Source organism: Rhinichthys klamathensis, unplaced genomic scaffold, assembly GCF_029890125.1.
Source record: "Rhinichthys klamathensis goyatoka isolate OS25496 unplaced genomic scaffold, OSU_Roscu_1.1 h1tg000060l_1, whole genome shotgun sequence".
In the NCBI taxonomy this organism is placed as follows: domain Eukaryota; kingdom Metazoa; phylum Chordata; class Actinopteri; order Cypriniformes; family Leuciscidae; genus Rhinichthys; species Rhinichthys klamathensis.
The window spans coordinates 1,959,116-1,972,500 of NW_026606605.1; the positions used below are offsets into that span (position 1 = coordinate 1,959,116).

Sequence of the window (13,385 nt, forward strand, 5' to 3'; positions counted from 1 at the left end):
AATAGAAGATCATTGCATTTACTACTATTGATTATATGGATTTAAATTAACATAAATGAATTGTAAGTTGCATGTCATATAAATATGCTTTGATGTTCCTGTAGTATTGTTCAATTTCATTTTAATATTTCTTCGTATTACTAATAATCACCTATTGTGAAACACTCACTTATAATATATGAATAATTAATGAGGATCACAGTGACTCCACCCTTCCAGTGATGCAGGTGTATTTCTATTGGCTGGACGGTGAATGCTTCACTCCTGATTAATTGATGATGCTCTTGGTAACTCTGTCTGTTGATCAGATGACACACCCCTTTCCTCTATGCTCTGCTGCTTAAAGTTTGTGTAACTCATAAATGATAAATGGTCTAAGTACAAGGCTTTGCAGATGGCAGTGTAGTATAAAAATTAAAGTTTGCAGGCTGTTTCCAAGCTTGTGGAGCTCACATGCCTCAAGCTAAATGAAGTCAACAAGTTACACTTGAGCTGGGATTTGAGTAATTATATTAAAAGTTCTTCTATTTAATTGACGGTCTACATTGCTGGTATTTTTTTCCCCTTTTTGAAGAACACAAAATTAAAACATTTTCTAAACCACAAGAACATTATGGTAAAAGGTTTTTCCTTTATTTTCCCACATCAAACTTACACCAGGTTGCATTCATTGAAAGGGTTTTTTATAAATTTTGATTGAAACATCACTTTACCAGGACACTTTTTTTTTTATCATTAAAAACAGTGCTTTCTCACCTGTGCATGAGGCTTCCAGATGGCTCTCAGTTTGAGAAAATCCAAAATTTTGTAATCAAATTACAGAAATCTTTAGCAGACAAAGGGTCTATTTTTGAACATAACATCCCATGGAGTTATGCCATTTTAATAATCAAAAGGACAAGTCACTCATTCATTACAACTAACTCAAGAGGAGCTCATAATTGGACAAAGGAGCTTGCAAACATAGAAAAAGACACACAAAACCTTAACCCATTAAAACAAAACATCAAAATCCAACAACTAAAATCCTTTTAGATAGGTTTATAGCACATAAAACCCCAAATACAACACTCTCACAACAACCAAGTACTTGAAATTTAAACAGGTTACCTGCGTGTATGCAAGTCCTTAGACGTGATTTGTATTAAAACAACTGACCAAACAGAGTAATTAAAAAAGAAAAGGAAAATAAAACCTGTTGAAACAGATACTATATACATATTGCCATACGAACATTAGGTTAAAGGTATTACTCTGTAAAATACCTCAACAAAAGGTAGAAACTAACCTGTTTCCACAGCAAGACAAATGTAGAAAGGTACTCAAGGGTACTGTTTAATCCAACAAAGCTGTTAAACCTGAACATGAGAAATTTCCAGCAATGGCGTTTCTCTTAAAAACGAACAAATCTTGATTTTAACGTCTACGATGTCAAAAATAGGTGACTTCTGCATAAAACGTGAGAAAGGGCAAACTGCTCACATAATTGAACTCTTTATTAAAAAACTACTTGGAGATTAAAACAAATTCAATTTGCCAATCTACAGCTCGACTCCCGATCTTTGCTCAATTTACATCACATTTACATACATCACACTTTCAAATTCAACAGATCACATATCTGGTCTGCCTAAAATGAGCCTGATCTACCAGAAAAGCTTAATCAAGTGGAGAGACCATCCCATATAAAGAGTGTGACAAGATCCTTGGCAGCGATTGGTTGATCCAAGAACAAAGGGGTTGACGGTTGGAGATGATTGGCTTGCTGCTCTGTGGAGGGCTGAGACTGAGACCTGGAGAGGTAGATGAGGAGCAGAAAACACTCTGCCTCCTCACAGAGGTCTTGGGAAGCTGGAGTTTGCGGATTTGCCGTCACCTCTCAGTGATGAACGCCTAGCTCTCGTCTCGAACGGGCTGTCCAACAACATATTTGCAATCGGGAAACCTCGGGAAATCTCAAACCCCGATTTACGTGTTGGGAATTAACTTGGAATGGCTATAAATGAATTGTCAATATACCCCTTTTATATAGTGTAATATATAATGCATTTATAAAAGAAAACACTTAGCCTCTACAGTGATTTATCTATGGTTTACAAAGAGAAAAACAATCTGCAAGATCACGGTCTTTTTCAGGGTTGATCTACAGCTTGGATATTGTTTCCAAGAAGTCAAACAAAGGGTTAGTCGTCGTCTTCATCGTCATCTTCGCCCTCATCTTCTGCAGCTCTCTTTCGTTTCTCTCCTCGAACTCCGGCCTCCTCTTCTGGACAGAATATGGCATTAGAGAACAGTTCAACACAAAAGCGAGACTTTTAAGATGTTTGGTGGCATAATTAATGCTTACCCTCTCCTTCCTCTTCCTCTTCTACGTAATCGTCATCATCTTCCTCGTCCTGTTACAGAAGGAATCCGTTGTTATTAAGAGGTCAAGTTTTCCCAAACTGGTTGTGGATGTTAAAAACAGGGAGAAGCTACATCACCTGGATGTCCTCTTTCATTAGATAGGACAGCCCAACTTCACCACCCTCTGAGCCTTCCTCATCTTCCTCCTCCTCCTCCTCTTCCTCGTACTCCCCAAGATGCCCTGCTCCTTCCTCGCCATCCTCATCATCATCTGCATAATAGTACAAGTAGTAATGACTTGATGTTGCATACTTTTATGGATGTCCATTGGAGGATGAGCATAATAATCTGCAATTACAAAAAGATTAAATTGTGTGTTCAAACTCTTGGTTCTCACCATCATCGTCAGCCTCAGAGTCTGGAGCTTCATTGTCTTCCGCATCAAAGCCGTCCAGGTATGTGACCTGAGGCAGAAGCTCAAAGATGCTTTCCCTGTAGTCCTCCAACGTGGTGATCTCACAGTTGAACAGGTCCAAACTCTTCAGGTTCTTTAGGTTTTGCTGAGGGTTGAAGAGCATGTCATACATCAAACAAAGTTGAATGGCCTTTAACTTGCGTATAAAATGACGATTACGATAATAACCGTTTGACTGTACATTAACTGAAGGGCTGATGATATCACCTCCAAAATATATTTATATAATATTTATTGAGAAATATGGTGTAAATGCATCGTGTTTTTACCAGGGCCTCCAGTGTGCTGAGCTCTTTGATCTTGTTGCCGCTCAAGTTTAAGTAAGTCAGGTTGGCGCATTTCTCTGGAAGCGTCTCCAGTGCACCCGTGATATTATTATCACTCAACTCCAACTGTAAAAGAGAATTGCCCTTAAAATGAACTTTATTGGAAATTTAAGATAAAAACATCTTGGCAAAAAAAATTAGCTGATTTCTACAGTGTAATTATGTGCTTATAAGACCAATTTACTATAGTAATCATGCAATATGTTAAACATTAATATTTTCCCACACCACACTCCTAAAGTTTCCATTAGGCATTCTCCATCCATTTTTTGCACACTTTAATAATACAACATGTGTACATTAATATGTAAACTGTTACACGGTATCGGTTTTCTGCACTTGAAACACAACAGATCTTCTTGTTAAGAGAACTTTGCCTGTGTTTTCTGAAATTAAAGCTTGATCTCTTGACTGACCTTCCTCAGTTTTGGCAGTGAGGGTAGTTTGGCCAGGGAGGTGAGACCCACGTTGACCATGCTGAGGAACTCCAGCTCCTTAAACTCATCTGTCAGGCCTTCAATCTCACCGTCACTCGTGCGGCAGTTATCCACCACCAGCTCTGCTACCTGCAGGAGGGATGAACATAATAAAGGCCCTTGGTGAGCAAAGAAAGTTTATTTCATACTATTGCCACAAATTACCACAATGGAACATTCAAAAACGGCTAATATTACAACAAAGGCTTATGAATATGTAATAGCATATTATAAGACTTTTCTAATCATTTTATTTAACTCTAAATATTAAGACTTGTAAGTATGTAGTTTAGTTTGTAGTAGTATGTAGTTTAGTTTGTAGTAGTATGTAGTTTACTGTGCCACTAGTGTCACCAAACGGAACTGCAAAAACAATTGAGTGTTTTCTAACTGGTTTTTAAACACTCCCCCGTTGCTATTGGTCGAACAAATAGAAAGTCCCGCCCCCAAACTCACACCATTGGTCGAACCAGTTCGTATTTCAGAAACAAACAATACCCCAATGGGCTCTATGCACGGCGGTATTTCCGGTGAAGGTCTAATGGTGCGTTCACACCGGACGCGAATAGCGCGTCAGGCGCGAGTGATTTCAATGTTAAGTCAATGCAAAGACGCGTTACGCGCGTAAAAAATTCCTGCGGCGCGAATGAGGCGTAGAGCGCGGCGCGGTAGACGCGAATACGCCTCATTCGCGCGTCAAGTTCGCGCGAATGGCGCGAATTGAGCGTCTGGCGCGTTAAGCGCGTTACGCGCGAATGATTTAGTTAGTGCTATTTGTGCATTCACGCGTTTGACGCGAATTCGCGTCTGCCGCCCGAGTTGAAAAATCTGAACTTCTGCGTCAATTCGCGCCGCGTTAACCAATCAGGAGCCTAGCTGCTGGCTGCTGTCACGTGGTGAAGTATCTGGATGCTTCAATAAATTATTTTGTAATATATGACTGTGGTTCTAATGCACAACAAAGCAAATATTTTATCACATAAAACTTGATTTCAATATATGAGACATATTCATTTTGCATTGAATGCTATTTATTCCATATCTAGATTATATGAAATATTATTATAATGTAAAGACAACCAACATATAAGTTCGTGTCTGGACAGTGATGTGTGAGAGAGAGAGAAAAATCACAGGACAGATTAATCACTTTTGGAGGCTGGCTTCATTTATTATCAAAACAAAAATAAATGACAGATTAGGTGGATGCGGGCGAGGGTGAACCTCGCGCCGGGCTGTAGAGCGCGGGCTCAACAGGCATAGCTAGACCACTCGAGGCCGAGGGCTTATACGGCCTACGCTGTCCTCATCAGCGTCCTCACCATTAGGTCCACCAAACCTAGCTCCTGGAGCAAATTGTGAAACTCCTGAAACCCTCCGGAGGTTCTGGTGGACCCGAGTACAGCGACGATGTCCCCTACGGAGCTGCTTCTGCTCTCCAGAGCATATACGAGCGGTGACTCTCTCGAATAATGCTAATGCTCGATAAACATCTAAAAAGATGGCCGCCAACGGGTTTCGAAACTTTCGCCTCCGGATTTCGCCTCTGACGCGCGTAAATTTCGCTTCAAACTTTTGTTTTTACGCGCGTCAATTTCGCCATTGACACGCGAATTAACACAAAGTGGTCAAGCGTCAAACTAGACGCGGTAGACGCGAATTTGACGTGCTATTCGCGTCCGGTGTGAACGCACAGTAAGGATGCTGGATTACTTCCACCGATCGTAGAGTCCAATGCTATACCGAGAATTTATATTGGTTTTTATATTCTATTGCTATACTAAAGAAATGTTAGTCACAAAAACAGACAAAACAGACACCCCTCATTTTGTTTATGCTTCTTTGTTTATTATATTAAATAAACATAACTATATATAAAATGACATCTAAACATATTATAGTTTCGTTTCAAAGACGAGAGGACAGTAAATTTTGAAGACTCTGCCATAATCCCGTTTTCCTCGGGTTTTCTCCGCTTTAAATCTCCCCAACCGGAAACGCAAGAGCATCCTTGCGTCAAACGCGGAAGTTATGCGTGCATATAGCCCATAGCGCCACTGTATTTACACTTTTCGGGGAATTTAAAATAAATGTCTTAATTGCATGACTAAAGTATTTTAGTACATCATCTTTAAGGGTAACGTAAGAATGTATGTTTATCTGCCTAAACAAGAGTGAAATTTAAAACTTGGTACAAACTGAATAGTTGCAGCACAAACCCCAAAAAAGTAAGCCAAGAGACAAATAAATAAGTTTAGAAACTTTTTTTATTATTATTATAAATATTTCAAATAAAACGGTTTATGGTATTTTTTGAGTAACGTGTCCCTGTTCTTATAACACACTGACACGTGTGTGCACGCACGCACTCCAGGCTGCATACTATTTAAATATTCAATAACTTGTTGTCCTTATGGAAAAATACTAAATTTTTCACCACGTGATGTGTGCTTAATGTAGCCTTGATAATGTTTACCCATTCATCGCTCAGGATTTGATCTGAATTACTGCCAGCATTTCACAAGTAGATTTTCAGAATGGTAATATTTTGCTGGTGACGCAAGAGACACCCGAGTTAAAAGCCATGTATGATTTATACACGTCAAAGCATTAACTCAAGCTCGTGTAAAGGATCCCTCATTTAAAAGAAGCGTGCTCCTCTACTTCGGTTCAGGCAAGCCTACTACAATAATCTACTAAAATCGGAGGAGAGGAAGGGGGGCTCGCCCCTTCACCATCTGCCACATTCCTTCAATTAATAAAACGGTGACGGATAACCTAAACGGCTTCGTAAAGCCGAATTCGTGTTGCTTAACTTCGGTAATACATAATGTTACCGGAGGTTACATAAATACGCCATTAACGTAACCATTGAAGAAAATGGCAACTTGTTTTTTTAAACGGTTCGTAACGGTCGAGCGAATATTTCTGGTTTACGCGCCAATTATTCCGTCCTAAACACCACGTAGGCGTTTGTGAATCAAAAATCGCTCTCAACTCCGATTAATAAAAACGGAGTCAAAGCCACAAAACACCGTCTCAACTATTGATGCAACAAAATGACTTCCACTCCCCGCCCGTCAACACGGAGACTCGAGCAGCATTTCACACACACCATCCTCGCCACACACACAGCGAGGCGCTGCAGAAGCCATGAACGCTTAATTATTATGCAGTTTGACCTGACATTCGCTCCGATATGTGCTTGTGCTCTCAAACTCTGAACATAATGGCTTTAAGAGTCTTAGGAGGAAGACCGAAGGCAAATGCCCCTGAATGTCAGATATCGAAGAGTTGGAGTGTAAGATGTCCGTCTTTGGAAGACGAAACTGCTCGTTTTACTAGGTTAGAGAAGCCATAGTGAGGTAGGCATCCGTGAAGCTTGCCTATAATAAACTTTTTATGTGAGCAGATTCAATCGCGTGATGTTTTGGTCAGTATTTTGCATAAATTGCAGGTTGGGCTATTGATTCCTATAACAACACTGGCGGTTTGTTTTAATTTCGGTTTCCCGCTGGAAGCGATAACATTATCGTATCGAGGACTATAATAACGTCATAACCGAATTGGACTTCACTTGTTGAGTAATAAACATCGTTTCTGAGTCATTAAATAAAAACGGTCTTAAAAATGTAAGCATATTATTTTGAGGTACTATTTGGGACGCCCACATCGTCAAGTCTAATGCAATGGCGAAGGAGAACGAGTTCACATGAGTTTACGCGCTCAAATAACGATTATATTTGACTACCTGTCTGAAATCATCTTGTATAGATCTAAAATGTGCATTCTGTGATGCGTTCATCCATGCCTAAATATCTAAATCGCATCCTTGTAATTGCCCATGTGGTATAACAGCCGTGCTGCCATTCAGCGGAGTCTACGGACTATTCCGTAAGTGCAGGATGGACAGGTTGCGAACTAACATCATTTCTTGTTTCCGTGGTAAAATAAATAATTAAAGCGCTCACCTCCGCTGGAGTTCTGTTCCTCAGCTCTAAACTGATCCTCTTCTTCATCTCCATTTTGTTGGTGATTGCTGCACTGGGTTGGACCGTTTAAAGAAAAAAAATTGTCAGAAACTCCTGAGCGCGGACCTACGGCTCGGCTATCTTCAATGGCTGCCGTTCTCTAACTGATCCTCCATGATACCTCGCACCCAACCCCCTTTCTGAGACCCCGCCCTCACTGCGCCCTGATTGGTTCGTTGTTATTTTCAAACCCGTGAGTGGTGGACCAGCCTGTCGGTCAAACGGATCATGCTTATCAACATAATCGGTCTTTGTAGACCGACCTGATTGGTTGGAAATACGCGCGCAGTAAATTTTAGACGGGACGGTCAGAACGTCAGTATGAAGCTTTCAAACTGTTAATCCGCCCATTCTTTGTTCTCATTGGCGCCTGAAGGCGATGTCCGTGTCCTTTAAGACTCCAGTAATTCGAAATCAATTTGGAGACCAGGTTAAAATTGTGTATTTTAAAGAGCCTAAAGTGAACACTAACAGATTAGAGAAAGAAAATAAGTGATATTTTTCCCCTCACATACAAATATACAAAAAGTGTTTCTCCTTTTAGCACAAATGAACTCATAATACTTTGAGCGTCTTCCATACAATAATTCTAACAAAATGGCTGACCATAAACCCCCAGACAGTCATGGTGGCTTGAAGGCTGCACGCACGCCACGCCATCTGTCCCATATAACGTGGTGCTGATCGCTTCACCACAGAAGCCACAAAGGGCCATTTGGTCGTAGAGTACAAGCTGACTGTTAGATTCTTGTTATAAGTTAATAAAACATTCCAGAGTTGCTTCAAAAATGTCTTTATTTTAAAATAGCTGAAAAACAATTGTCCCCACCTATTAGACGGAAATAAGCCCTGATGTAAAATGAACGCTTTTTCAGCAATGTGCATTAGTGCAGTACCCCAAGGTGACCACTAGGGCACGGGCAGTGCATGGCACGCTGACCCTGAAGTGGAATGGACACCACAACTGATCTCCTAAGCTGATTTATCTAGGCTGCCAGAGAAGAACTGAATAATCTTTTGTAAAAAAAACCTACAAAAAACAGTCATTTGAACAGACAACCTATTTGTTTGTTTGTCTGTCAAAAGAGCTACGAGCATATCTCAAACAGTATGAGAGATTAGCTTTTAATTGTATTAATTAATTTCTAAGATAATTGCATTTTAAAGGGCACTTTTTAGGGGTATGTTTTTTTATAACTAAATATTATATAAACACAGCATTTTGATACTATATAAAATATTAATTTTACCGAATATTGAATACCATGGGCATTTTTATTATTTTTGCAGGATTTCTTTCCCAGAATTCTTTTTTTACACATGCAGCAGATGATAAAACCTAATGAATCAGGTTAATAGATAAGATGTATGTCAAGTCATATATATATATATAAAATCATTTTATATTTGCTTTTCAATACAAATCAGATTCAACAATCCCGACCCTCACCAACAAATCCCTGGGATTACATCCATGCTATAATATCTTTTAATTACAATATTCCTTTGTTGTTGTTTTCGTTTGCAAACATATAGATAACTTAGATGTTGGGACACATTTAAAGACAAAGGCAGGAAACAGGAAATGTTCTAGCAATGTGGAGAAGGGGTGTAAGATGTGTATTCAAGGTCTTGATCATTTACATTATTTTGTACCCAACTTGAGAAGTAAATGCTGAACGATGCCATAGAATCCCACTAGATGGCAGACAGTGAAAGGACATGGTTGAAACCAGTTAGGACTGGTTAAGACTGCTTGTGTACTTTGTGGCCTTATAAGCGGTCGCTAGATGGAGCAATAGAGCTTTACACAGACATTTTACTCATACATAAGCTATTAGGCTAACATATATATATATATATATATATATATATATATATATATATATATATATATATATATATATATATATATATATATATATATAGAATGCACACTTAAAACCATTCTTCTTCCCATTTTAACAAACTTTTTTACATTTTAACACAAGCACTTTAACTTTTGTAAGAAATTGAACAGGTGTACGACTGACTTGTATCGGAACAAGTTAACTAGCCTAATGACTGGTAATATTCATTATGCTTGAACCCTGGTACTTCTCTTGCTTGACCTTGATTGAGGGCCATTGTCACGTCTTCTCAATGTTTCCTGCAGCCTTTTGTCCTCCGGCTGCATGGTGGCCCGCTGGGGGGGTCGACAGATGGGGGACAGGGTTTCACGTTCAGGCAAGAATAATGGGAGACACACACTAGTGTATTCTCATGCAAAAAAAAAACACAATGGGCCAACGGCAGTCAGACTGCCTTGGGAATTCCAAACAAGTGTTTAATACAGGAGTGATTGAGACAAATACACCGCCAAGCACAAAAGACAGACCCAAGAGGCTCAAGACAGACGTTTTAGGCTATAAGTGTGAAGACTATTTAGAGCAATTAGTCAGTCATTCAAATGGAGAACATTACATTCGGCTCTAAATGTTGTCTTGTGCACTCTTATGAATTGAAATATTAGAGTTTGTAAACAGTGTAAGCTGTAGAATTAGTCCTGATTACTTGAACTCCATCAACAGAGTTGCCCTAATAAAGCGAGCAAAACACAATAGTATGAAGTTCTGGCTTTGGTTAGGAATAACAAGAGGAATGTGAGAGACATTTAATTGGATCCAGGTGTAGCTGGCAGCCCACATGAACAAGGTCAAGTGTGCGTGGGTTTGTGGGATTAAGGCTATAGCGGTTTGGGATATGGATACCAAATCCTGGGAAATGCTGTCTTTTTAGGACAACGCTGCGTAAATCACAAGCAGAAATTATAAAAGTGACAAAAAGGCCACTTATAATGAAAACAGAAACTGATTCAAAACTGCTGTTAGCATTGCTGTTTTGTATTCGTAAACAAGATGAAAGCAAGCCAGCGATATTTTTGTGAGTTGTTGGATCCAACACTGTTCATTCATCCTACAGCCAAAGAGGAAGACTTATTTCATGTGGTTGTGCAAGTCTTTGAAGCTTTGTGAATGAACATATTGATCACACAAATCTGCACTGGAGCCAGTTTATAAAACACTGTATTAACAAAGGGTTTGGTTGTGCATATCTCAGTATATCACACCCTGCAGTATTACAGTATAACATGTAAAGGCTCGTGAGGGTGTGTTTGAGAGTGTGTCAGGGAGTGACACACTCACTTTGTTCACTGTGTCGAGGGAGTTTATGAATATAACTTGAAAGGGTGTATAGCACAATGCCTGACACATAGTCTGTTTATTGTAGAAAACGAAACCAATCACAGTTAGTTTTGTTCTGTGACATGTTTAGGGGCGTGAAAATGTAACGTAAATGTCCCTACAATAACAGTGTGTGAAACTCTTGGACGTATTTTAAAGTGTCTATGCCGCAAACTTTACATACTTCACTTACTTTTGAAAATCCAGCATTTAGTTGAGATCTTTGTTACTGTTGTAAATACACATTTTCCATGAGGGGGTTTGACGTCATAGCATCTTTGTTTCCAGGCGGACTGCTACAGAACGCAACACACACACATATCCCAGACATCCTGTAGAATTCAACCAATCAGATGACAACTTTGAAAATCCTGAAGTGTTTCCAGTTCAGTGTGCCTTATGCATCAGTTGTTCAGCCATCGGTCCGTGGGCCTATAGGGTTAAACTAAACTACATTTTTCAGTTATTCAAATTCTTTGAAACCAGTATAGCTTTACTGGTGACAAGATGCTTTTTCCAACGATTGGCGGTACAGAGCAACCAAATGCAACATTGTTGTTTACGTACTTCATGTATAACTTGAATGTAGTTTTGGAAAGGCAGATTCATAGTGAATAAATTCATTCAGACATTTCCATAAAGATAAACCAATTTAAAGGTGCTCTATGTAACTTTTCTACTCAAATGAATCCTTTTTTTATTGCCTGTGTGTGAAGGGGTTGTAATCACACATTAAAATGATCCACTTGTTGAGTTTTGCTATTACCTCTGAAGGCCAGTATTCCTATTTCTATGTGAAGTCTCTGGGTCAGATTTACCGCGAAATCCAACGGATGTGACGTGCATGCGCGCTCCCGAGCCTCTCTCCTTATATACAGTCTATTGTAGACGGTCAGGGAGTTACGTCCGGTTAAAGGCGCACGTTTTTCGGCTTATATCTCAGTCAATCTTTGATCAATATTCCCAAGACTCTAATCGTTCGTAGTGCTGGACGGGGCCTTTCGAACGAGCCCACCCCCGAGGTCCAACTCGCCCGGCTCCCCGAGTTATAGCCGTTCGAAATCGGGGGTCCCAGCGAACGGCGATCCCGTAGGGGGCATCCCCGAGGCCCGCCATTCTAGCTTCGGGTAAGGGTTCCCCTGGGACCTCCTCCCCCGAATTTGAGCTCTCTGGGTCTTTGCGTTCCAGAGATACGAGCGATTTTCTTCTGAGATCGTGACGTCACCGCCGTCCGCAATTTTGCAGCGCGCCCGATGGTTTTCTGCTAATATCTCCGCGAAAACACCACCAAAAACTATGGACCTTATATGGTTCTTTTCAGCTCGACTAGATGGTCCCAACGAGCTCGGTGCTCGCCGAATCCGTCTAGTTTTCGCCGAGATATTTGCGTAATAGACGGTATTGTCTATGAGTTCGAGCACGAGCGCTCTTGTAAAATTTTGTTGCAATCTGAAACATCACCACTAGAGGCCGCTAAAAGTTACATAGAGCACCTTTAAGTCTCAGTATGGCATTTTAGTTAATTTTTTAAAGCAGAATATTTAGTCCATCACTATGCCTATATGCAGTTATATAAATGAAGAAGTATTTTTTGTTGTTGTATTAGTTTCTATTTCGATAGTTGTATTTAGTGACAAATGATCAGTTCAGTTTAATTGGGATGGTTCCATCATTGAATCATTCCTTTAAAAAAAACAACACATTGATTTGTGCCAGAATATTAAAGGGTTTTGATAAAATTATGAATAAATATATAATTGGATTTAAAAATTGTTGTCATACAAGTAGCTTCAATGTTTGATACTTTTTGTTATATACCTTGTAGTGTGGCGTACCATAGTATAAGAGTATCTTGACTGTTGTTAATATTAGGATTAGATCGTAGCTTAAAAAAGTTTCAAAGTGGCTTCACTCACACTGGTCTCTATGAAAATATGTCCACACTTGCATCATTGTCTTATTCAAAGGCATTTTTTGAATACCCTGTGGTCATATGAAGGAGTCAAATCAGATGATGTAATCATCTTCCAGAAAATTCCCAATCCTGTTTAATAAGGCGTCTTTCAGTTACTAATTGCCTTGAAGCCCCCAGCACAGAAACCATGAGACAGAGCAGCAGTGAGCAGATACAGGCTGTTATCAATGACCGTCCAGTTCAAAAGGAAGAACTCTAGAGATTAACTGTGTGAAGGAGATAAACTGTCTAAACGCAATTTATGCCCATTCATTCTCCCCTTCCCCCTTTCCTGTTCCTTTACCAAAATTCACTGCTCTCCAAATCCACAAACACCTTAAACTTCCTACTGAGAAAAAGGATTTGGAAAAAAACAACAACAACAAAAAACAAAGACATCGTCAGTGGACACACACTTGACCTAATTTGGACTAACTGGGGCTCCTTTACTCTGGGAGTGTGAGGTGGAGGTCACTTACAAATCAGTCCCAGAGAAACCCAGCCTCTGTTTTCTTAGGCTTCTCAGGATAGCCATTCTGACCACAATCCACGA

The 13,385-nt window shown here is 39.8% G+C and overlaps 1 protein-coding gene across 1 annotated transcript; it reads right to left on the minus strand.

Annotated features, from left to right (window-relative positions):
* Positions 1-843: 843 nt before the first annotated feature.
* On the minus strand, positions 844-7,773 carry anp32e (acidic (leucine-rich) nuclear phosphoprotein 32 family, member E). The gene is made up of 7 exons (XM_056249618.1): positions 7,595-7,773; positions 3,564-3,713; positions 3,091-3,213; positions 2,744-2,906; positions 2,484-2,617; positions 2,348-2,396; positions 844-2,266 (listed from the first exon to the last, which is right to left on the minus strand). The coding sequence occupies exons 1-7, from the start codon at positions 7,646-7,648 to the stop codon at positions 2,184-2,186; spliced, it is 756 nt and encodes a 251-aa protein (XP_056105593.1). The 5' UTR covers positions 7,649-7,773; the 3' UTR covers positions 844-2,183.
* Positions 7,774-13,385: the final 5,612 nt, after the last annotated feature.

Excerpts from the sequence above, each read along its gene's own strand:
- anp32e (XM_056249618.1), bottom strand. The coding sequence starts at position 7,648 with ATGGAGATGAAGAAGAGGATCAGTTTAGAGCTGAGGAACAGAACTCCA. Across the intron at positions 3,214-3,563 it reads CACTGCCAAAACTGAGGAAG|TTGGAGTTGAGTGATAATAA; the intron begins GTCAGTCAAGAG and ends TCTCTTTTACAG. Across the intron at positions 2,907-3,090 it reads TCAGCACACTGGAGGCCCTG|CAAAACCTAAAGAACCTGAA; the intron begins GTAAAAACACGA and ends TTCAACCCTCAG.